The sequence below is a fragment of the Brachyistius frenatus genome, unplaced genomic scaffold (genome assembly GCF_029030835.1).
Source record: "Brachyistius frenatus isolate BFR_SWC_R1_liver_20210118 unplaced genomic scaffold, ASM2903083v1 Contig_145, whole genome shotgun sequence".
NCBI lineage: Eukaryota > Metazoa > Chordata > Actinopteri > Embiotocidae > Brachyistius > Brachyistius frenatus.
The window spans coordinates 290,116-315,873 of record NW_027210744.1 but is presented as its reverse complement, the minus strand read 5'-3'; the positions used below and the strand labels follow the sequence as shown (position 1 = coordinate 315,873).

The 25,758-nt window shown below is 38.8% G+C and overlaps 1 protein-coding gene across 1 annotated transcript in view; it reads right to left on the bottom strand.

Moving 5' to 3' along the window:
- Nucleotides 1–25,758, bottom strand: part of nrxn2b (neurexin 2b) — a 660,052-nt gene that overhangs the window by 533,016 nt on the left and 101,278 nt on the right. Inside the window, 1 exon segment of the mRNA XM_069715608.1 lies at nucleotides 5,886–5,906. Within this exon segment, the coding sequence (XP_069571709.1) occupies nucleotides 5,886–5,906 (21 nt within the window).

Genomic DNA, 25,758 nt, shown 5'->3' with positions numbered 1-25,758 from the left:
TCTTTGATTTAACCTTTAGTTCCAATTATCTCTGACAATAGTGTCAAACATTAAGAGCAAAGTTTTACTAACAAGGACTTTGAATGCTAAGATGGAGTCTTGACATGTTGCCTTTGTATTCTAATATGTCAGCAATCCAATTACATTTCATAGTTGTGAAAAAAAAGTTTAAATTGAATTTTCACGCTTTAAGTGAGCATTGTTGGCACCAGTAGATAAATTCAGGTTAACCTCTCAGTTCTCTTCTCTAGACCACTCTGTCGAGCATTCAATAGCCCAGCTGCCTTTCACAGCCTCTTACAGAGCCACATTGTCGATACTCCTCTTAGCTACAACCAATAAGTTCATCTCCCAGAGGAGGGGAGAGAATAATCAAGGTAAAGAAAGCAGGACAGAACATTAAGAGACCTGGCACAAGGAAATGAAGAAAGATATACCAAGAGTACATATAGGCAGCGAGAAGACAAAACAATATTAGATTGAGGAGACTTGGATAAAGCTAAAGATAAGTGAAGGGATAAAGAAAGAGGAACCGAGCCAAGAATCCGAGTGATAGAGGTATCAAAAAGAGAGGAAGGTTACCACGACTGTATCCCTGACCGGGCATAAATTAGAGGGTGAAGACAACCAAATGAGACATACAGTATGAAGTGATATAAACTCCAAATACCCCAAAACCCCCAAAGCTCACTGGGGAATGCTTAAAAAACATTGTCTTTTTTTTTTTTTTTTTTTGCTATTACAAAAGCAACTGAGGCGCACAGGTGCACAACACATTTTCCTTTTAGCACAAAGGAGAAATGAGTACTATTAAAAAAGCGGCGAAATTCCTCCCAAAGCTCATTGTGGTATGCCACTGTAATATAGCAGAAGTGCTGCAGTTATGACGTGTTTGATAAGTAAAGAGAAAACTCAGTTGGAGGTGAATGATTTCAAAAATGTTATGGACAACATAATGTGCTAGAAACAATTTAAAGTGTATAACGGCTGCTGCAGCATTTCCGCTCCTCCAAAAAGCTTCAATCCAAAATATGAAATGAATGAATCGAGCTTAGGGGACAACTAGGCATAGCATCAATATTGAAAAGCTTCATGATTTCAAAGTCAAATCACATGCTGTATGTACAGATATGTAAGACAGAGGACTACCTGTTGAGTGTTTAGTGATTAAAAAAAAAAGGAGCAGCAAAATATGGCACAACTTCTTCAAACACACACACACACACACACACACACACACACACACACACACACACACACACACACACACACACACACACACACACACACACAAAGACAATTCAACAGCAGAGCTCCAGGCCATCCGTTGTCCAATGCATTGCTCTCCATCATAGCAAACAGTGCTGCCTAAGGCCATCCATGTTGACACTGAAGCATCTGAGCTTGCTCACAAGGGGATGCCCACTCCATCCCTTTAGACTCTGTTATCACAAAGCAGAAAACTAGAAAGAGAGGAAACAGTGAGAGATGTGTGGGGGGTGAATTTAATGTCGTGTGAGACCAGGCATGGCTGGACTTTGTCTCCTCCAGGACCTGCAGAGGCTTAATCTCACTCCAACATCTGGCAGAGGCTGAGCAGTCAGAGGAAACATCAAGGCATCCTACTGTCTAATGGCTCTAAAGCAATTTGTGACCTGAACGGAGACAGCCATTTTGTTCTTTCCCTCAATGGTCATTTTTCCCTTCCGATGGAGTTACTTTAAGTGTATGTGCCTGCATTTTGTATTTGCAGTCTCTTCTTTTCAACAGTTTGTGAAAAAAAAACAAAAAAGCTGCCAGTAAAATCAATTGCTTCGTTTGAATGCTGCACATCTTTTGTGCATTCGATGAAAAATGCAGTTGGGCTTTATTGATTGCAAAGAATGTACAGATAGTTTTGCTATGCCATACTTTTATCGAATGTAAGAGATACAAATTATTTCATGTTGTGTAATTACTAGCGGTAAACATAAATTAATAAAAAGCCTTGCTTTTTTTTTACTTTGAAATTTTAATGGAAAATTTGTTTTCTTGATGGGTTTCTTATAAGAAAAAACTTTGTAGAAATACAGTCACTTGTTCACACAGGAAATACTGACTGTTTTTGTTTTATTTTTTACGGTCATTGACTGAATTTATAAACGATTGGCACTATTCCCAAACAAATGCAAGATCCATGTGAAATTGTACACAGCATTAATGTAAAATCCTATTTTTTTCCTTTAGTGTGCATTCCATCTCATTCAGTTGCTATCGGCCTTTTGATCAGTGGTATTCAAAAGCAATAATAACAAAAGCAATTGGAATTTGAATATGGATCATGTACAAGCATAATTTGTTCCAAAAAACAAACTAAATCTAGGTTAATACCACAATGACATCAGAACATTTAATACTGAATACTACACTTTTTGTTTTCTCCTTCTGTTGCCTTGACAACACACACACATTTAGAAAACATTAAAGTTTTTACTCTATTATTTTGTTTTATTTCTCCGAAGAAAATAAGAACAAAATCCATAATCTGGTTTGAATGATCCAAAGTAATCTCCTTTAACTACAGACCCCAGTCAAATCTATAATCCTGTATCTTTAGCCAACATCAAACTCCATTTGTTATGGTGGGGGGAAACATTTTTTTTATTCCCCTTCCTAGAGGGAGAGATTAAGTTGGAGGTCTGCGTGGCTCAGAGAGAAAAGATCATTAGCCTTGATCAGATTGATTAAGATCAGCGTGGGCAGCTCAGAACATTGTTCACTCAAAAAAAGCATCATGTCACAACATTTTTCAGCCAGTTTCCGAGGCCAGAGGACATTTGATCGGTTACGGTCCACTTGTATCGGAGCCGTTTTTCTCTTGGCCATGTTCATGGACATGGACTGTCAGACAATCAGTTGGAAGAAAATTAAAAATGGCGGTCCTGCAGCATTTGGCATGCAGTTATACTGACTTAAAAATGTATTATTCCATCACTTTGTTTTATAAATGTTTCTTCACCAAAGGGTCAGCTAAATAGGTCTATATCAGAAATTCCGTTTTACATTCATATTCATACTGAAAATGAAATGACAATACCACTACAGTTCATCAACCGCTCTTCACACCCCAACACAATATCGGTCGTTAAAGTGTTCAATGCCCTAAACAGGGGTAGCCAATCTGCATTCTCCCAGAGATGCAGCAGATGGTTAAAATGGCTACCTCTATGTTGTAAAGCTTGTTAATATATTTGGCTCTTTAGTTCCATTTCCATATTAGACACCACATCAACACAACTGCACCAGACAATGATGTAAACTTACGCTTACATAATGAAACTATACATCACGCACGCGGTCCTCTGGGGAGAGGACGTGCTTGGATGGCTTTCTGGTAAAAACAGGTCAGTGTTGCAGGCACATCATCAATCGAGGACCTACAGTGTAAGAGCAGAGGGCCACCGGCTACCTTCCAGGGGCACTGGCCTCCCTGGGAATTTGAACATCTCTCTGCATCATCAATCTCAACCAACCTTTGAACACATGGACACCAACACTAATTAGACCAAATGCGGTCACAAAGAAGACCTAAAAATAGAGGAGAAAGGACTGCAGTAGTTCTCAGAGTTTGGTTTCGGAGACAATGGGCCAATAAATAAATCTATCGAGCTGCCGTGTGGACATGCGACACACCGGGAACTGGGAATACTACTTGTTTTTAATTAAACTGCCTGACTTTAGAGAGCACAGATTAATTGTGGTGTTAGCATTTACAATTCAGGACTTTTTTAGTTTTAGTATGTATCTCAATAAAACAATGCATTCTGAGCCTGGAATACTTTTGTGAGTCAGAATAAACTCCAAAGATTTTGAAAACTGTTTAAAAACTCCACAGCCACAGTGTTGCTGCAAAAACAACTCGACCTCTGCACAAGGAGAGAATGCCCCTCTCAAATTGCTGGTAGCCCACATAATTAATAGGACCCTTAACCGACAACACATGCCCTTGTCTAATGCTAATAAATACCTGCAGAACATAGTTCATTTCAGCAGGACGACTCCAGATTCTGAGCTAAAATGTAAGGCCGAAGTGACATTACCGTAACTCAAACAACAGTCCATAATATTTGGTTCTTTGGTACACTACTTAGAGCTATTGCTCTGAACTATACATTTGTGAGAGTCTGATTTTACTTGAGCAGCCTGAAGCACCCCAGGGTCACTGGTTACTGAATACCAGTATGCTGGTTAATGATTACTTCATGCAATTTGTACAGGCGCCTGTGATATTTCCAAACACAAAATGTCTTTGAAAGGCTTAATTTGACATTCCTGTAGCCATTTAATTAATCTCATTGTAACTATTGATTTGACTTGTTCTTTTACATGTTGGCAAACTAGCATCCCCGAACCTGTCTACTACAAAATTACAAAGATAGTATAAAGTATATTCACCTCTTCTATGCCTGCATTATTCCAAGAGTGAGACACTTTCACTGCTAGTTGTTTTTTTTCTGGTACATCACTTGGCTGACACCTTGATGTAAGGTATAAATGAACATGGCAATTATAAAATCGTTTAAGTACTCCTGCAACTGAATCACACTCCACATCAGTCGGGTGCAGATACTCCGTCAGACAGTGTTTCGTAGGATTGCCACCATTTATTATTGCTCCCAACCTTCCCTTTTGACATTTACCCATCAAGGACTTTCAGTGGTACTGACATAAGACCTGGCTGCAAGGGCACTCACACGCAGACATGTGCACGCAGATTCAGTCATTATAAGAGGCTTTCATTTCTCACATAGGAACCAACTGAGGAAATGTCAGCTTCACACCATCTACAAGTGCGTACATTTTACGTGTCAAGTCCAGACCAGAATTCAAATAGAGTTCACCGGGTTTGCAGATAACAAGAAAACGACACTGGCACGAGCTTTTATATTTCCAATATGCCACAAGATAAACTACTCATGTTTGGTATAAAGATTGAAAAATAACTGCAGCAAGCATTTTTTTTTTTTCAACTTGAAGAAAACCCAAGGCAAGAGGGTGTTTGTCATAGTGTTTTCCCCTGCTGGATCACACTGCGTGATAGGTAATCCATCACCTCAAACTCGGTAAGGAGGAAATGCAAACACGCGCACACACCCACACCAAGACACCATTTTGGCACTCAGTGCATACATTCAAAAAGGCCTGTTTCTGTCCACGTGAGTGTGATTCGAAAGACAGATTCAGTCAACCGGTGGGTGAACCTCTTCCACTGCAGAGCGGAGACAGGCAACAGTCTGCAGACAGACAAACTAAGGCTCATCTGAAGTCTGCGACATCTAACATTGGCTCAGTGCCTGGCCCGAAGACTAGTGAGAGGCCTGCAGCACCCTAGCTAGCAGCCTGTGTTCACCTTTGTAGGAAATAGAAAAGGAAGGAAGGAAGGAAGGAAGGAAAGAAGGAAGGCAGGCAGGCAGGCAGGCAGGCAAGAAGGACAGTATCCTAAAATCACCATGTTATAGATTGTGAACTTTAACAAAACCTTGTTAACAAGCAAATTGACTCAAGGTTGCTGAGCTGCCTTGACTATTTTACAGTTTAAAGTGCATTGATATACTCCTATATCTATAGAGATAAAGTACAATTAAAACAAAACAAAATTAAAAGAGACAAGATAAAATTAAAAAAAAAATACAACAGGGATAGTTTTAGTTGTGCATCCATCGCTTTTATCTTGTTCACGAACTGGAATTTAGGCCCCATGGAAGTCACTTATAACCGCAGTCCAAGCTGACAATGCCCCTCCCAAGAGGGAGGGCATATAGCATTAACACGCAACCAGCATCAGCATCCATGACAACAGTGAGGGAAGCCATCAGACGGCCTGAAGAGGAGAGCATCAGTCTTACCTTCAACAGCATACTCTTCAGCTTCAGGGACCAAAGGGAAATGCATGGAAAGGGGAGAGAAAAGACAGAAAAAATACAGTTAGATTGCACATTTTTTTCAAGGAAATGTCTTTCTATTATTTCTTCAAACAATTGTATGAGATAAATGCAGAAAATTTGACTTCAGATCTTTAGACTTGACAGCAAAACGGTTCAATTTTCTCCCATAAATATGTAATGAAAAGTCGTTAATCTGCTAACTTTCTTAGAAGTCCGTGGATGGCTGAATAACTCGGCAAGCACACATAGTACTCTATTTATAAAGAAAATATTTACTGTAAAGTCTAAAGAACATTCCTCCAGTACACTACACTGTAACAACACAACTTCCCATAGTGAACAAGAGGCTCGAGTTAAAAGGGATCCCCAACTGAGAGACAGCGACTCTCACACACTTCTCCCAGGCTTAATGATACAGCAAGAGGGATTCAAAAAGATCAGGCTCTAGTAGGACACTTACTTAGAAAATCTCCCCTGTAGCAACAGAGGACAATCTGTAATGCAAGAAAATAAAACTGCAGCCGCCTGCCGCTCTGCAAACCCCACGTTGGAAGATGAGGAGTGACTCAAGAATGTAAAACAGCCTCGAGCTTGGCGTGGCATCCCTGTGGAGAGTTTGGCATTTTGATCTGCTGTTGTGGCTGCTGGGCCTGGGTCTTCATGTGATGCGGGTGTGTTAAGATGTAGCGTGGTTTATAATATATTCATGTGACTCTACACTGCACTACTTCAATGTCTGGCACAGTATTTCACTCAGACTAGCAGAGACAGCACACAACAGGGACAGGAGCAGCATGCACTATCCTCACAGGGGTGTGTGTCACAGTTACATACAGTATATGGAAATCTATGAGGTCAAACAAAGATAAAAGTATGCAACATTTTACAGCTGCAAAGGACAAATCTATTTTTCATATGTGGTCCTTGTGCTGGGAAGCCCACATAGTTCAAGTCACTTTTAGCATTAAGATTTAATGATAGCAGAAGGCATTTAAAAATCAGAAACACACCATTGGGGACCCAACGTGCCTGAAAAGTAAGCAAGTCAACCACATTTCTTATAACACACCAGCACAGTTCCTGAAGAGGGATTGTTCACTCATGCATGAAGCAAATCGTACATCTGCATATGAAATCTGTACTATTTCTGGCCTTTGAGAGTTCCTTAAAAGGGTCTCAATCTCAAACAATCACATTACAGGTGAAGGCCACCTCGGGGTTAATAAATAAAGACTCCAGGTTGTTCCCCTCCACATGGGGCCAACTATTCAACAACAACTCTCAAGGACCACCAAGACCCTTGGATGGTCTCACTATGCATCACCGTTGCATAACGTGACCTGCAATGAGTTCATGAAGTCACAAACTCGGACATTTACCATAAAACTGTCGCCATATTCATCAACCATCAGTGTAGACAAATGTAGACAGTTTGAGATGCAGTTCAACAGCTGAAAGCACACTGATTAAAAGCCCCTCATTAACAACAAAGACTATGCCAAGCTGAAGCACGGGGACTGCATTTGTCTGATGTAGGTTAGCAGTTGTTTATATAATCACTGGCCATGACTTTGCCTTTACTCCCTCTCTCATCTCTGATCATAGCCCATCATCCCTTCTTTCATTGTGCACCTTCACATGTCCCTCTCTCTCTTCCACGCTGAAGCAGATGATGTTTGATGTACCATTAGACGTTAATGATGTCACTTGCCATTACTCTGCGTCTCCCCTTCCACTCATCTCTCAACATAGTACTGCTTGTATTTGTGGTACCTTTTTCTCTGTCAGTTCGGTTTCAGTGAAACAGGGAAACTGCTTCTGTTGAGATCGTGAATCTCTCTTTCGGAAGATGGAAGAGTCTGTTTTTCTTTAAATTCTCAGTGTTGGTTGATTTGAATTCAGTTCGTGACGTAAAGCACCATCCTCCGATGATCTCAACTGTTTTGATTGGGCAGAAATAATGGAAAGGATATAAACTGTATGCATCATGTTCATATAGTTCAGTGGTTCAAAACTGAAGATGTAGTTTTGTGTTCAAACATTTCAAATTAGCACCACTTGTAATACAAAGCATATCTCAATAGTTTCTATCTCTATTATTTCAATAAATCACATTGAGTCTCTAAATGTATTTTTGTTTTGTCACCTTCCCCACATTACACCAGGGAAGACATTTGTTAACTTAGGGAGGAAATTAAGAGTAGCTGTCAGGAGGCAATGCCACAGGAAGTGTCTAATATATTAAACAATTCAACAGATTTCCTTGACATATATATTTTGAGCAATCACCGTTTGACACTGAATAGTTGTAAAATCTAGCTTTAAGGAAGAAATACGCTGGTGGGATATACCCCAACCTCCTGTCTGTTTTATCCCATTCATGGCTTCCTGTAGTCTTTACCACCTATTACCTTTATCCCAGAGGTTTTCCATTAGCGTGTATCCCACATAGCCTCAGGCTTTAAGCTCCACTGGGATCTTAGTCTTTTCAGTGTTCTTCGCGATTCACGTTGAAACGTAGAGAACAATATTCAGAGCAGAATGCACAAAGGCTTTGCTATGTATATGTGCATTTTTAGGGCCCATCGCTAAGGCTTGTAATGCTGTCCAGGATAAAAAAGAGGACTATAAATTCTTTATTCTAACCTTTCAACCTGAGTGAAGACTAGAAGAAATACCCAATGCTGAAATGTAGACATAAACTTGCATTAAAATTGACAGCCAGTCAAATGTGACATTTCCTTAGGATATCTCTAAATTAGTGTGCAGTACCTCCAGCGATGAAAGCATGAAAAAAAGGCAAAATTAAACAAAAATACAGTCCCAGAATACAAAAGGGAGCAGAAATCAGACGTGGGCTGCAATAAAAATAAATAAATAGCAAAGTAAAATTCAGATGGAAGCAGCGGAGAAGCTGAATGTCTTCACCGATGAATCCCTGAGGGCTTTGGAGGCAAATGAGAGACTTTTCAGACCTAATCCTCACCAAGCTAACTAAAGGATTTACTGAGGGGAGAAAAGCATGCCTGCATTGAAAAACAACCTCCTCTCTATGACTATCCTCACATTTCTTTGCACATGGAAAAAGCTGCACAATTAACTGGTTGGATACGAGCAGAAATGGTCATAAAGTAATATTGCACTGTACAACACGAGTTGTATTTATTTATAAAAAGAACATACTTATAACAAACCACATTTCCATTTGTTTTTCCACTGCAATTTACTTACCCTGTGGTTTGTAGTTGGGACGTGTCAAAAGGAAATAGGAGTGGATATTAGAGCAGCACACAGTGGAACTTTCTCATTGGATCCACGTATTAATAATGATGGGTTCAAGTGACAGAGGGCTGTTTTTGCTTTTTGGACAATAACTGCTGAATGAGGTCTTATGGTGCTGTAAATAAATGCTGTCTCTACTGGTTCATCTTGAACTGAATTCTACTGAATAAACCACTACATCAAAACTGTGATAGTTACTTTCAAATGTCTGTTGATCGCTTTGCAGTCAAGCTTTTCTTCCAAATTTCTAATACAAACCTTTACTTTATGGGGTTCCAATCTTATAACTATCTCTAATTGCTTTGGAAAGACAGAAAGTCTATTATTTTGGCCAGCAGAGTGTCACTCAGGGAACTAAGATTTCAAAAAGCAAAAGGATACAGAAAAATCCCTTTCTATCCAAGGCTATTTGACATCACTAAACAGAGGCACAAAGGAAAGGAAATGACAATATTAGCAAATGATGGAGTACGTAGAGGGGGCAAGCAGATGGGCAGAAACATGTGCACACATACAGTATATTCCCTACACTTGTTTTCTTTTATCAGAGGAAAGCTTTGTCCTGAACTTTTCCTCATTGTCAGAAACTTGCGTGAGTGACAAGTTAATCCGTGAGACATGGCCTTTGCAGATTTCACACCAAATCTTGACAGCACAACACAAAACGTCCATCCGACAAACATGCAAATATGAGGGAGGCGTTCTAATCCAGATAAACAAATAAGACCAAAAAAAAAAAATTCAAAAAAAAAATCAAACAAATTGACTGATTTATCTAGCAACAACACAAAATATAGAGGATTCCCAATTTAACACAGGATGTCTAGAGGAGAGAGAGGACTGGGGTTAAATGGAGAGGATTCGAGCAATGCAACCTTAAACGAATGTATAGGCGTTTTCTTCACTGTGCAGTAAAAGACATTTTCTGCTCAGGTGTATTTAAAATGTTCCGTATAAAAGTAAAATTTGAAAATATGGTACAGCGTATACCCCACCAGTCTAAAAATAGTGCAAATTGTTTTCTAAAAATAAAAATGATTGTTAATTAATCTGCATTAGAAACAAATGCTATAACTTCAAACTAAAAGCCAGTATTTTTCACCTGCATTAAAACAGGATCCTTATTTAAAAAATAATTTGATATTTCATTATTTATATATTTGCATTTTTTTTTTTGTTTTTTGTTTTTTGTTGTAGTTTTAGTTTAGTGACAATGCTTGGATTTGGATACTTTTGTTCACACTTGTAAATACTGTATATGTGTGTTTTGTTAGTCTAAATGTCTAATAGCTGATTCTGCCAGGTGAATTTCCCATTAATTTGGCTTCTGTGGTTTTCTTACAGAGTCTTAAGGAGTCCCACAAACAGCGTGAACAGCGCATATCAGGGTAAAAAGTGAAAGCTCCCTTCAGATTCCCTAAAAATATGATTTTTACATGAATCATTTTAAACGTTTGTTTTCAAGTCTAGCCAAAAGCAAACGCAGAAATTAGCCGCCTGGAGCAGCCATTTTGCTAACTGCATAGGGATCTCCATCTGGGGATACATGCAGACTGACCTAATTACCGGAATATTCATCCACACATGCTGGTTTGTTTACATGAGGCTGACTTTCTGGAAACTCAACAGCTAAATGCAAAGGTTCGGGACTACCCACGGGCCATAAGGATGATGGTTGCAAGTGTTTTGAGTTTGGCCATACACAGTATATTCAAACAGAAGGGGGGGCTACATCAATTGGAATATGAGACATGGAGGATGGAGAAGAGGCAGAGTATTAAATGCTTTGCTGTGTGGACTGAAGAGGAAAACTGCAAGAAGTCAGAAGTGTTGACGCCAGACTTGGAAACCTCCATGTGCAATAATAACCCTAATTTAATTATGAAATGCTTTATTTAAAACCTAGTATATGGCAGCACCATGTCTGAAACACTACACCGCTTTTAATGTGAAACTAGGGTTTTTAATTTGAAATGGATGCAGGAAGTTGTGGTGTTCAACTGACCAATGTTCTAACTTTTTGACTTACTGACTCAGCCAGTCACCGACATGAGGGTTCACAGCGATCTTCCTGTTTTGTTTTTTTAAACTCAAGCTACTGCTCGTGGCCCTCAATCTTAACAACGGACGCAAAGCGCAGAGTTAGCATGTTATATAGAGTCACATTAATGGGATGTACACCAGGCTGAAATAAACTGGAATTATCCTTTAAAACAGTGAACAATTATATTTTGCATTTGTTTGCAGTGAGTGCAGTTCATCTTGGAGCATCTCTGTCTGCCAGGTAATGTTTTAGTTTTTTCTAACAGGAGCAAGATATCAAAAACTGTGGGAAGTTGAGTGGAAAGTTAGCCAGGAGCTGAGGAACAAGTAGTTTGTAAATGATATGTTAGCCGAGTGTGAGGGCATTTAAAAACACGTTCACACGTATGTTCATACACCTCCATCTGTGAATTGACTATCACTACATTTTGATGCAGAACTGGAACTTAAGAACTAACGTGTCAAAATCTGAAAATCTGTATTGTCATTTTTGAAAACTGTTCAGCCAACACAAACCTATGCACTTTTAGTTAGAGGATGGGAGAAAGGCAATGGCTGACAGCAGGCCCCTGAAACAAGGTTCAACAAGGACAAGGTCAGACAGAAACAAAGAGATGCAACTAGAGACTTGAAGAAACTGATCAAATGTTTACTGAAAATGGAAATCAAACAAACCTCACTTTGCAGTGGGTATCATTACATAGTAAATGATCATCTGTAAGTGGACTGATTTAAGCTGCTGATTTTGTTCTTTTTTTCTCACGAAAAGAGGGTTTAGCTGACACCCACCATTAGCAACAAACACGAGTCATGACACACAGCTTACATAAACTTTAACCACAGTAACCGGATATTTCTAACCAAAATGCACCTTGGAAGTCATAGTTACGCTCTCACCCTAAGCTAGTAACTTCAACCCCTTCACCCAGCATCGCTCACTCCTCACACTATCCCTCCCAAGCACACAGCCAAGACAATACTGAAGTGGCTTTAAGACACGTCTCTGACTGTCCTTGAGGGACGAGTCAAAGCCAGGATTAAACCCTGACAAAGTTGGAGAGGCTTGAAAATGGCAGTTCAGAGATGCTTTTCATTCAATCTGATGGAGCTTGGGAGGATCTGCTAGGAAGAATGGCATATACACTGCCAAAATCCAGGTGTGGAGAGCTTGTAGAGACATAATAAGGATTCAAAGCTGTACTTGCCACCAAATGGCTTTTACAAAGTACTGATTTAAGAGTCTGAACATTTTTTGTTAAAAAACTGATTTTAAGCATTGTTATCCTTACTATATTTTTACTAAGTTAATATATAATGAATAAATACAAGGCAGGTGCTACATAATTCAGATATTTCCCTTGGACGAGTTAGCAAGTGAGCAGTCAGTCGGTCGGTCCGTTGCTCCGTCCATTAGTCCTTTCAGGGAATAAGTGTGTCTTTCACCAATTCACCGAGCCAGTCCCCCGTCCATTAAGGCCCCCTTCAGCCGAGCGGACATTTGATTTTCAACACGGCTCATTTTTCACTACATTTAACCTTGATTTTAAACTCTTTATATTAATATCATTATTGTGTCCCAGCAATTAAATTCTGAAGTAATGACTTGTGCTCAGTTAACAAAAAGATTAATTTAAAAGCAGAGAAGCATTTTCATGTATCTATTCAAGATTTACCAAGGCAGAGAAAAAAAACTGCTTTCTCTACAGTTACTGATGACCACAGGATGAACAGGTATTTCTAATATTCGTATCACTAAAAGGGATGGCCTTAAAAGGGACAACATTTATTATATAAGCTGCAGGCTGTATAAATGCACACACACACACACACACACACACATATTTCTGCATGTGGGTGTACAGTATGTATAGGTGTGCTGTATATGAACTGAACTAAAGGTCTCTATCCCTGAACCAAGAGTGTTTTCTCTCCAGCTGGAATGCCAGACAAATCAGACTTTTTTTTTTTTATAAAAATGTATAAATGAGTTCTTGTACTCTAATCCTTGTTCAAGGTGACCTAAAAAAGATTTGCTTCCATTGTTTGGGAAATCTCCATGATCATGACCTCATCAAATAACATGGAGAGATCATGTGTATTTGTTCCCCGCTACCAAATCCTCTGTCAGATTATGTCTTCAAAATGACTAAAACAAGGGTTAGATGATTAGACAAATATTCAAACATACAAGCTTCTGTTGCGATTGGTTGAGAGATCATTTTTGTGTTTTCATCAGCGTTTACTGCAACAGCATGATCCATTGGTCACTATCAATTCATACTAAAGGGACTTTATGTTTCTCTGCAGTGGCCTCTCGCTGTTTGTGTACTACATGTCCAGTTTACATAAACTGAATCTATAGCACTGTGCTTATCATTTTTGGCCCACAAACTAAGAATAGGTGAAGATGTAAGCACTTTGTATGTGACAGAGTGTTTATCATATATTTATAAATGCAGCTTCTGTTACACTTAAAACATGAATAAGCGCACTTCTAAAATTTAAAAGTGAATGATTTCTGCCTGTATTTGGCCACAGGAACATCCCTCCTTTGTGTCAAGCCATACGACTACTAAAATAGAGATGCTACATAATGATTGGCAAGCATACTAGAAAAGGAAAAAAATATATAGGTAATAGAGAAAGAATTTAAAAATGTTTTTATTAAAACGGCAAAAATACACAATAGGCAGGTATTATTTTTTGCATGGAAGAAAATCTTTGTTAACCATTGTTCTCTACATTCCCTCATCATAAACTGTGTATAGTGCTTAATACACAAGATGAAAAATGATCTCAAAGTGTCAATCTTAAATTGGTATAAATCTAAATAAATTATTCCCATCACCTTCATGACACAACTGGACGCAAGATTCCAGACATGTGGGGTAATAAATCACACTGTGAGCCTTCATTCACGAAGCAAGCATGTAAGTCCCAGTTTTTTTTTTTTTTTTTTAAATAGCACATTTTCTCTTAGAGAGCTACAGCGAGCCTATACTAAAGACAAAGTCCACAAGATTGACAAGTTCTGGCTGACAAAAATGGTCTAAAATAAGGAACTGAGACAGAGGATAATATAATTGTCTGCTCAAGACAGTCTGCCAGTATAATCTCTGTGAAGTTGCTGCCTATTTGAAGCCACTTTCTGAGCCATCAGCAGTGATTAGACTTCAACTGTTAGTGTAACTGCCACACTTTGGAGATTTTACCTTTTTAAGATTCATTCATGCTCGAGACTGTATGACTGGTGTAAAGAAAGTTCAACAACTATCATTTGACGTCAAAGTATTGCAGTGACATTTCACCCTCTGGGCTCGGCATTTCAAGTCTCTACCCCTATGGCAAAGACATTCTGCAAAGTCACGTCTATGCGTAGCTGTAAATGACAGACCGTAAAAGTAATGGTGACGATGTTTGAGATTTGGTTCCCACCGGGGTTCCCAACGCTCAAAACACGCTCACTTATGCTGTGAGGTGATGTGGAAAGGAGGGTTCACCAAGATGACATTTATAGTTAGGTTCAATCAACAGCCGTATCCACCTCATTGATGTCACTAACTGTTAGCTGGCAGCTACTCAGCTGCCACCCAGAGCCCAGCAAACTGTGAGCAAAGACGCATCAACACGCATTAAGTGACATGCTTGTTGCTCCATTTCTCTACCCTACCTCTGACTGAGTTGGCAGATGCATAATGTAGCTCCTACCATGAGCTACCATTGGTGAACTAATGATGCATTTCTGGCATGTTTTACTCAGATGTGTAGATGGCTTTTTATTAAGAACAGAACATTCACAGCAAATCATGTATCCATTGTGCAAAAAAAAAGTCCCCCGAGTCACTGAACAATGAAATGAGAAATATTGTATTCATCTGCCACTCTGTATTAAACCTTGCGTAGTCATATGCAACATTTGCATCTAAAATTGCCAGCTTGTCAATGTCGTGGTTACTATCATGGTTCTAAAATGGTGGGGAGTGTGACTGTTTGAGGAGAACAGAAGCTGCTCCCTGCAGAGCGAACTGGTGCAGCTGGGCTGTTGAGTATAGAACAGAAACTGTATCACACGGGCAGAACTGAGGGGTGTGCTACAAAGCGAGAATAGTGGGTTAGCGAGGCATGTTGAGACTAAAGCCAGGGTTGTCAGTGTCACAAAGGTGGCTCTCTTTTAAGCTGGCTAGATCACCATGGGAACTTATGCTGCACACTTAACCTGGTCTGTAGCAGGTTGTGTTGGAGCAATACTGACCAATCAATTCTCTTGTAAAATTGTCATCACCAATCGGAGAAGATCCATTGGAGCTCGGTACGCGGTTTTAGACAGTCCTCTCTAGAGTGAGACAGCAGTGTGTTCAGACATCGACAAACCTCTGTGTCTTTCCCCGGTGACATTTATGAGGTATAGATGAATTTCAACAGTTTTTTTGCTGATACCAGGGACTGGTTGATGCACTAAAACATCTTGCATTAAGTATTGACAGTAAACCTACCTCTCGCTTTGAATTATGATTTTATATTTATTTTTGATTTGCTCCTCAGGCCGTTTGACACCTCCGGGGCTGCAGGTGAACTTATACGATTCAAACGTTTATACACGTCATGAGAATACATCTAATATACATTAATTTCATGAAATATGCACATGTAAATCAGTCCAATCTTCCTGCACACTTATGGTAAGGTGATACTTCAGCAATACATTCACACAGATGGGGAATTTTTTTTTCCATATTCTTCCATCATTTAGCAACTGCAGCTGTGCTGCTTTCAGTGTGGATTATGTGTTTAACTTCATGATGTTGTTTTTTTTTTTATTATAGTTTGCTCCTCATTTTTAAAATATGTGGCTGTGCTGTCAGTACACTTGTCCATGTCAGATGCTGCAAACACCTCTTTTATGTGAAAGTGCGCAAAGCCGAAAGCAGAGAGCATGAGTTAACAGAGAAAGTTGATAACCATCGTCGTAGTACCGATTACCTCTAACTGCGAGTTTCTGCTTTGTTGAGCCAGCTCGAGCAAAGAAAGCCTGGGCATGTTGAACTTGCTTCGTAGTACACCTCTCTGGAGCTCTGTCATGATGCTAGCTACATATTTGTATTCCTAAGTAATATCATTATTAATTCCTTAACCCATTTTCACAATCCTGCTCTTCAACTGAATACGTCACAAAGTGCAGAGGACTTCATACTAGGGATGGGCATTTTAAGCAAAAATACTATTATAAATTCGCTCTGAACTATTTAATTATGAATCTACTATTCGATTGAGGAGTGACTCCCTTGCGCTGTTAACTCAAGCTCAATAAATACCATTGTCACGTGTACGGAGGGCAGACTCAAATGCACGACTCTCAGACAGGCTGTTCAGATTAATGATCTTTACTAGCAACAATCAAAGTGACAACAAAGGATTCAAAAGGGAAATCCAAGCTCAGAATCACAGGTAGATTCAAAAAGTCCAAAACCAGAGAGTCAATCCACACAGGGAAAAGGCACAGACAAGGAGCAGGCAAAAACAAATCCAGGAACAAACAGGTAGAGGTTAAAAAACAAGGGAAAAAGTCACTAATAATAGAGGTGCACGACTTTAGAAAATAAATCAATGAAATGTTTTTTTTTAATTAGGCATCAATACATTTTTATTGAATTACTAAGTCATAGAGTGCTCCCACATCATGGATTGTGAAAAGATAACTACTGACAGCATTGTATGGCAAGCTACATGTAAAATAACAGTTTGTTAAGATGCAATATTGTGTTTTTCTTGATATAAATTGCAAGTGTTATCATATGAAATGATGGAAGACCTGGACACCAAAGACTGTTCTGAAAGGACACAACAAGATACAGCATGTATGGCTAGCTTTTTATAATGACCCAGCTTGTAGCAATGGTGGTGAAATACCAGTGAAAATAGCCTCGGGTTCATCATTGGAGCTTGTGTCGTCTAAAAGAAGACCGTAGACCTTAATGCTGTGAGAGGGAGCACAGTTTAAGTCTGTATACAGAAGATACAAATGGTGCCATAAGTTGTAGAACCTGTCAGCTGAGACGTTAAGAGTATAGCTGATTTTGTCTTGGTGGAAAAAACTTTAAATCATAAAACATAAAATCTGTAATGCATTAAACATGTAATTGTGGTGATTCTTGCTTCCATTTGAATTATTATTAAGAATTAGACATATTGCTATTAAAGAAACAAAAGCTACTGAATTAGCCTGCTGTTTGTTAGATAAGTCCATTTGGACAACAACAGAAATTGGTTTTAGATAGGAGGTTATTCCAAACACATCGGTAAATGTCTCAAAGACAAAGGGCCAATTAGGAGATGTCTTTAAAATATATTTTGTTTTTTTTTAATGTATATATCAGTATCTTTACCAAACCCAAAAATATCTCTGTTAATGGCGGGTAACAGAGGAGATAGCATTGCATTTCAGGGATTATCATTTCTGCCGCCAGTTGTTTTCAGTCCAAACAATCTGCAAAGCAGCCAATGTTAAAATACTGTGTGCTGATATGTTTATTCAACCATTTAAAATGCAATGCTAATGATGTTTGGACTCTAGTGTGATATCCAGAGGAACTAAATGAAAACATTGACAAAAGCAAACATACAAAAATGTTCTGTATTTTACAGAGCCTACTGCACAATTTGGCCTTTTCCTAGTGTACTACTTCCTGAGCATTTGTCTGCACTCAATGAGGCACAGGTGTGTTATTATAACGCCAAGTCTAGCAAGTGTTTCAGCCATGTTTTCTAGTCCACATTTCACAGGAACAGACACAGTTCAAGCTATCAACACAGGCCACCTGTGTTGATAGCTGTATTAAGACCTTATGGGTAGGTCTACTAATCTGCCTATTTGCGGTTTACAGTTTTGAATGTTAAAAACTCCTTTAACAAGATATCACTCACTCTTTCATAGTATGCTATTCTTTGTACACAAGTCCAAGTGCATGACACTAAATCTGGTGAGCTAAATCAGGGTTTAAATGTGTAAAACACACAGTTTGGTCCATATTTTATACCTTCTACTAAAAGTAAGGTATGTTTTGACATTTAACAATGTAATGCTGGAAACAGCCTCCTCCTTATCCACTGATAAACTCTGCTTAAGTTTATAAAGTATACATGTCAGGCTATTACATCATTTGGGATAATTTGTGCTTAATATTTGGCTTCTAAGGTAAGGTTGCTTTTTAAATTAGAATGAGGGGTGGAGAGGTGCGGGAGGTGAACATGTATTGCTTATTAAGCTGCTCTCAATCAACCAATCACAAATCCAAATATGACACATTCCCTGAAGGAGCTTAAAATTGGGACTTCCTGTGTCATGAAAAATGCCTTCAGCGCGATTGCTGCAGGAAGGTCAGGACAGGAATGGTGCAGAATGGGAGGAGGTGGTCTGACAGTTTATCGATGATAACAGCACATTAGTATCGACACCAAAAACTCACTGGGGAGAGCAAATCTTATCTTTGCAAAGGTAGGAAGACAGAGGAGAAGGGAGTGAGGGGAGATAATGGGAAAACGAGAGGAGTGGGAGAGGGGCAAGGGGAGGGTGTGGGGGGGAACGGGAGAGGCAGATATGAGATGTAAGAAGCCTTGGCAGATGGTTTATCGCATATGTGAAATAAGAAGTAAGATCAGACTGAAGACTGTTGCTTGAGGATGGAAAACTGCAGAATTTGATGTAAAAACAACTCAAGCAGTAAGAACAACTGAAGTTTATGTTGAAATGTAACTCACTTTTCTCTGTATTTTTTTGTTTGTTTGTATATGTGGGAGCATTTGTATCTCAGGTAGACAACAATTATAGACAACAAACAGATCCAGTGTAGCAGAAACAGAGTTTAACCCAAGAGGAAGCACATTTCTTTGTCAACAGTAGTAAATAAATGTTGATAAAAGTAGACGTGTCTCTAATTAGGTGATCTCCACTCATCCACGCGACTTTCAGCCCTGCATATGGTTTGAAGATAGACAACCAGTGACAGTTCACGATGCCAATAAGATGGCCATGCACTTACCAGTCGTCTCGTTAACAAGACTCTCCTACAGAAACATTAAAATTACACAAAGATGAGCCATTGATCTCATCATCTTTCACTTTCAATAGAAATATGCATTAATCCGTCTTTTTAAATGATCTATGGCGATGTGGAAACTCAGTTGTCATCACTACTACATAGTTTTCATCTTCTGCATGTGCAGGTACAGCATGAAACTACTGCATACAGTAAGTCAAGCTTAAATTATCTTACATGTATGTGGGCTGATTAATATGTTTGAAGACAATATCACAATGTTTATTTTTTATTTTTTTTATTCAATTATGAATTATAAATCAATGAAAGAATTGATGCTCTTTGTTCCCAATGTGAAAGTTACATTATCCATCGAACAAAACTTTGGTTTAAATGCAAAAAACATACCTCTATTACTGCATTTATTATTTTTTATTTATGCTGTGTTTTTTGGTGGATTTTCTTTTATAAACTCGTACGATCATGATCTTCCAGTCCAAGAAGTCTGACATCATTCTGGACCACAGAGGAAAATCAGTAAAAATTAACTTTAAAATGTCAAGGATATTTTGAAAGGAAAGAAGGAAGTCAAGGAGATACTCAGCATGTTTTGTATGAGGTAGTGATAGAGCTTGAGAATTATTATTTTTTTTTTTTTGAAAAATCTGTCAAGACTCATTCCTTCTGCTCTAAAACATTTTAAATGTCCACTACACATCCATCAATATCCTCCAGATTATGTAGTAGCTGCCGGAAATTGCTATGTTCCAATCACAATATTTAATGAAAATTCAACTCCACAATATTGTGCTAGAAATGTTGATAAATTCCTACAATTTCTTCCAAATAAATGTTGCCAATAGAATCTGAAGGCATTACAACAGAAAGTAAATCTTTCCAAACATAACTTGCTTTAAAAAACAACTCCTCATTTAAAGTCAGCAACTCTTCAACCTCTTCAAGGCAAGGATTTAGGGGAAATGTTTTATCATGATAATAAGGCTAATCATCACACTTCTCTGCATCACTTAAATCATACAGTGTGTGTTAAATTACATTACTTTATACATTCTTACAGTTTTAAGAGATCACTTCAGTTTTGTGCAAACAGTATATGGTAATTTAGTATTCAAAAAGCATCAAAGGCACTTGTTTTTTAAAGATGTAACCTGTATTCTATACTGTAGTCACAAACTGTCTGTTTTGTTAAGTTACATATGTTCAGCCAATGGTTCCATAAAATAAAATTAAAAAAAACTTAAAATGAGGTAAACAATATTTCTAGCTATTTAAAAAAAAAAAAATTATCATAAGAATGGATAACATGGCTATACCAATTAGGATTTGCATTGTCCGCCAATTCCCGCAAAATAACATGAAATACCATTTGTTGAAGAGGTGCTGCAGTATTAAACCCTTTATGATCACAAAAATCACAAATAAAAACTGGGAAATCCTAGCATTATGGATTGAATCAAAATACAACTACATGGTCAGCAATTTTGTTTTTCCATTTTGGGTAAAACAAGCCAAAACTCTGTTCTTTTCACTTCAGGACAAAGTAAGTTGTTTGAAAGAGAAAACCGATTCTCAAAGTAGCTCTTATGTAGCGCTGCTTTATATTTTAAATATATATTGACTGTCAGAACACTTTGGGGAAAAATGAAGGCAGTGGATGAGATAATACAGTTTGAATATCAGTCTCAGTGGAGGACATGTTAGAATTTGTTGGGAAGACTGCCACAGAAAATGTGAAGGGAAAAAAAAAAGCATAAAATAGGGGGGGGAAAGCAGCTTTTAAGACCCACAGCATTCAAGACTGAAGGGAAATGAGCAGAGCCAAACAAACAAGCTGAGAACCCCCCCCCCCCCCCCCAAAAAAAAATGGAAGGACAATAAAAAGGAGAAATAGTAGAGTGGAGGGGGTGGGGGCTGACAAATCTCTTAATCTCTCACTCTCACTGGCTCTGTTTGTTTTGTGCTGGTTTTGGCCTAAAGTCGACCGTCGATCCCCTCGTAAATTGCCTGTGTCGATCCAGCCTTACAAGCTTCCACACACTCCCAGAGTCCCTGTTAAAATGGTCACGCCAATAAAAGCCCATTCACTTGTAATGAATTGAGAGAGAAGCTAAAGACTAAAGGGGCTGATTTAGTGACAATTGTTGATGATCCTCGATTGAGTTAGGATTGAGCTAGCCAGCCTCCCCAGTCTGACAAACTTGGCTGGTAATGTGGCAGTTTTCTAAAAGGAAAAGAAGGCTTCAAATTCCCATCCTGTCTCATCAATCTCTGAAACAGACCTTTAGATAATATACAGTATGAAGAGAAAGGACTCACTTAGAGACACTTTAATTACACGTATAGGGATGAGCACGATTTTGCCATGTGCCTGCAACAAACCTACTACAGCCATAAGAAAACCAATAAAATTTAAAATTAAAATCACGTTGTTTGATGCCGACTGCCTAACGAATACAACATAGTTTCATGTTCCAATCATAGTGACGATGTCTGAAACACAAAAGTGTGAGGTTACATCGAGAGCCACAACTCAATCCTGGCCTTTCTGATAACTGTCCAGTGAAGTCACACCACATCGCTAGTCCAATGGTTAAAATGTCGCTGCAGGGTAATGGCAGTCAAATCCTGCGGGGCTGCATTGTCAGTGAACTGCTGATTCTGTAATCTCCAGGTAAGCTGTTGTAACGCTTGCATCCTTGCTCTTCGCGCTGGCCCTCGCGCTTGCTAAACTATTAGCGTTGAGCATGGAAACTCTTGCAAAGCACCAACCACCTGCCTCTCCCCAGAGCCGATTACAGCTGTGAGGTCAAGAGAAGCTAATGTGACTTTGTCTGGAACTGCCTGGCGTGGCCCTGAGGTGCTGAGCAGCGTGCCCCCAGATTACATGGACGAAGGGATTCTAAAATAGAAAACTACAGAGTGCAAGAATTAAACACAAAGCAGGGCAAAACATGTTTTTCTTTGTTTGCAAAAGCACAAGAAGAAGCAGAATGTTGTGAACACAGCTGCGCTGCAACTCTTGTTTCATTTATTGTTTTCTGTATCAATAGGAGTATTGATTTGTTTCTCCACAGCTTTGCCATGCAGTAGAGAACACGCTTATCATTTTCCTCTGGATTGAGAGGGTATTTTGTCATCGGATGGTGGCAAACAAATTAAGAAATGAGAAAATAAACATCACCTACCAGTAGTTGAATAACAATTCATTGCTAAACATTCCAGTGTGCCTGAAAGCTACCTGAGAAACCATCCACAGAGTGGAAAACCAATTTTAATCCCACTGGGGTCAAAATACAATACAAATTGTATTTTATAAAATGTATCTCTGAATACTATATTTTCTCTGAATCAGACCAAATTATTCTAATCATTTACACCCTGCATTCAACGGTTCACCCATCAAGTACATTTTCCATTTCTCTATCTTTGCATGGTTGCTTTCCGAGTGTTAACTATTTACTCACGTGCAAAAATGCAAGTACGAAATGTAGAATATAGACTTCAGTCCTGGTTTGCAAGCAAGAGGCAACCACCTGTTCTAAAGCCTCAAGTTCAGCATTTCAGCCATTTTACTATTTTGGAGCCAGAACTGACCATATTTAGATGAATTGGGGATGAACGAACAATGGATATTGACTCAATCTATTTGGGAACCTGAGGATAGTGAAGCCCCACCCACCTACAGCGAAAATCTAACTGCAACACAGGGCTGTCAATCAAACAGACCCAACAAACCTACCTCTTTTAAGGCCTAATATCTAATTAATTATGGGATTAATTTCAAATGGACTTGTCGAAAAAATTATTGACATTGTATTCCATGTGAAAAGTTGAAGTCTGTTGAGCCAGAGGCTTTTTGAAGCCAAACCTACAGCGGCCCTCAGCGGTATTGCACTTTCTGGCACTTCCACATTGGCTCCACTTGTAAGGCCCAGAAGCAACGTCCACTTTTATATACAGTCTATGGTGTCTATCCTATTATGTTTGAAAAAAAAGGAAAACAGCAAAAAAAAAAGTCAATTTGGTGCATGATGAAAAGAAGCTACGTGAAGTCATACTTAAGGTACTTTTGGATCTATAGAAGATACTGAACTGAATTACCTGCTTGCACATGTATAACATGAAAACATTAAAGTTTTTGCATTTCAAAGAAAAAAAATCGACTGTCACGTAGCACTTGTTTTATGTACTATTATACATATATTGCATCTCCTTGATTCCTTTGATATCAAACACATGTTGGCTTTTGCACTGCGTAGTATCACAATATATCCTGGTATGATGAAATGAAATGATATACTGTAAAGGGACAATCTAAAGCACAGCTCTATCAAATCTATAGTGACCCACTGGAAAAGGTCAAACTAGTTTACATAATGGACAACAATAATACACACTATCCTTTCATGCTGCACTTTCACACATTTCAGTCCATTATAAATGACCTCATGTGTTCATTAAGTGCCCCGGGCTTGACAAATCCAACTTCCAAGCACAGAACAAAATACCTTTACGATCCAATTACATGACTGCCTGTTGTCAGTAAAAGGTCAAATTCAGTAATATAAGTGTTGCAAGACAGCATGGCAAGCACTATTTATCACCTCTCAAGAAAGAAATGTGGTGAAAAAGTGTCGCAATCAAACGTTGAGTAAAATACCACCATTTTTCAACGCTGCATCTTTTGTTAGATGCAGTAGAGAAAAAACTAATAAAAATGTAGAGTGCAGAAAAAAGTACCCGCTCACTGAGTTTGAATCTCCACCCCCCCCCCCCCAAAAAAAAGCTCGCAATTGTCACAACGATTGCCTCACAGTTTCAACACCTAGTCAACCGCCTCACCAGGTGTCAATGTGCATCTAAGTCACTGTTGTGCCAAAAAGGCTGCTGTCTCGCTGAAAACAGGAATTCACAAAGTAAACAATGCGGGGAACTTGAAGTTTTTGGAGAACAAGTGCACCTGCCCTCCCTTTGAGGTGATGACAGTAAATCCATACTGTGTCTGTACAGTACATGTGGGTATGCGAGTGTGTGTTGACCTACATTACCGCAGCGTGTGCTAGTGTGTGCGGAAGTGTCTGCTTGGTTTCAAATATGTTCCGCTGCACACTGTCACAACCAACGTGAGATTTCACATCTGAAAATGGGCAGAGGTATTTTAGAGAAGTATGGAGTGTGCTCTTGTGTAGAGATTAAGTGGTCTGGTAATAAGGCTGTTGTCTTGTATGGAGATGATCGGGGCTGCAACAAATCAGAATGTGAAACTGCCTTTTTTTGTTCAATTTTGATAGAGGCGAGGCAATTCCAGTTTCAAAGTGTGATTGGTCAAAGATAGAAAAAAAGAAAGGCAAATCAGAATTAAAAAAAAAAAAAACACTACATGTAGTTCAAGATTATGTGGTGTGGTTGCTATGCTAACAATACACAAAACCTTCTTGCCACATATTCACTGCTTTGTTCAATCTGTCAAAATCAGAATAGATAGAGTAGAAAAAAAAATCTCCATCTCTGCCTCTTTTTTTGTGCTGAGACTGGGCCCCGACCCAATCAATGAAACTCAAATCCTGCCTCAACAAACCTGCCATTAAATAGTTAGAGCATCCTTGTTTTACAACCCTATTAGAGATGCAAACACACCAAAACATGATTGAATTAAACTTGCGGGGGAAAAGACATGTAAGGATTACTGAATGCAGAATGGCTCTACTTAAACTAAGGGACAATGATTTATACTGCTATTGTAACAAGGATGTTGGAACAATGCCTTATGATTGTCAAAGATTTAGGATACATACGGAAAAAAAAAAAGTGTTTTGAATATGTATTGTTGTGAGAACCTGGGTAGGAATCATACCTATATACAGATGTGTGGATATAACAAACTGTGAAAAACGGCTTACCATTCTAACAGCATGCAAAATAATATGTGGTTTGATCAGAACGTTCAGAAGCTGTTCCCATGACCCAAGAACCGAGCCCAAGAATGGAGCAAGTGAGTAAGTGTTCATATCGTTTGATTAACATCAGCGTTTTCGGGACCACTGTTCCGTGCACATTTACTGTATAAACGTTTCTGTAATCAAGATTAATTTCCAACAGGTTATTATACTGATGATCTTTGTGATCTATAATGTCTCTGTATGGATACATGAGAGAGAAAAGTACATGACCTCTGAAATATTTGATGAGATGAGTTGGTTGATGTAGATTATTACTGACATCAGGTCAAGGTTGCGTGCTTCGCGGTGATGCATAATGTTCAGGTCAACTGAACATTTCTGAATATATCAGCACAAAGACAAAATGAAAATCAGCTTGTATGGATCTCGCTGCAGGATTTAGATCATCATTGAATATCACACAGAATGATCAAAGCATAATCTGCCTTTACTGCTCATCTGCAGGACAGTATCTGTTTTATCCATGTGATACCTTATCAACGTACATTTTATAAA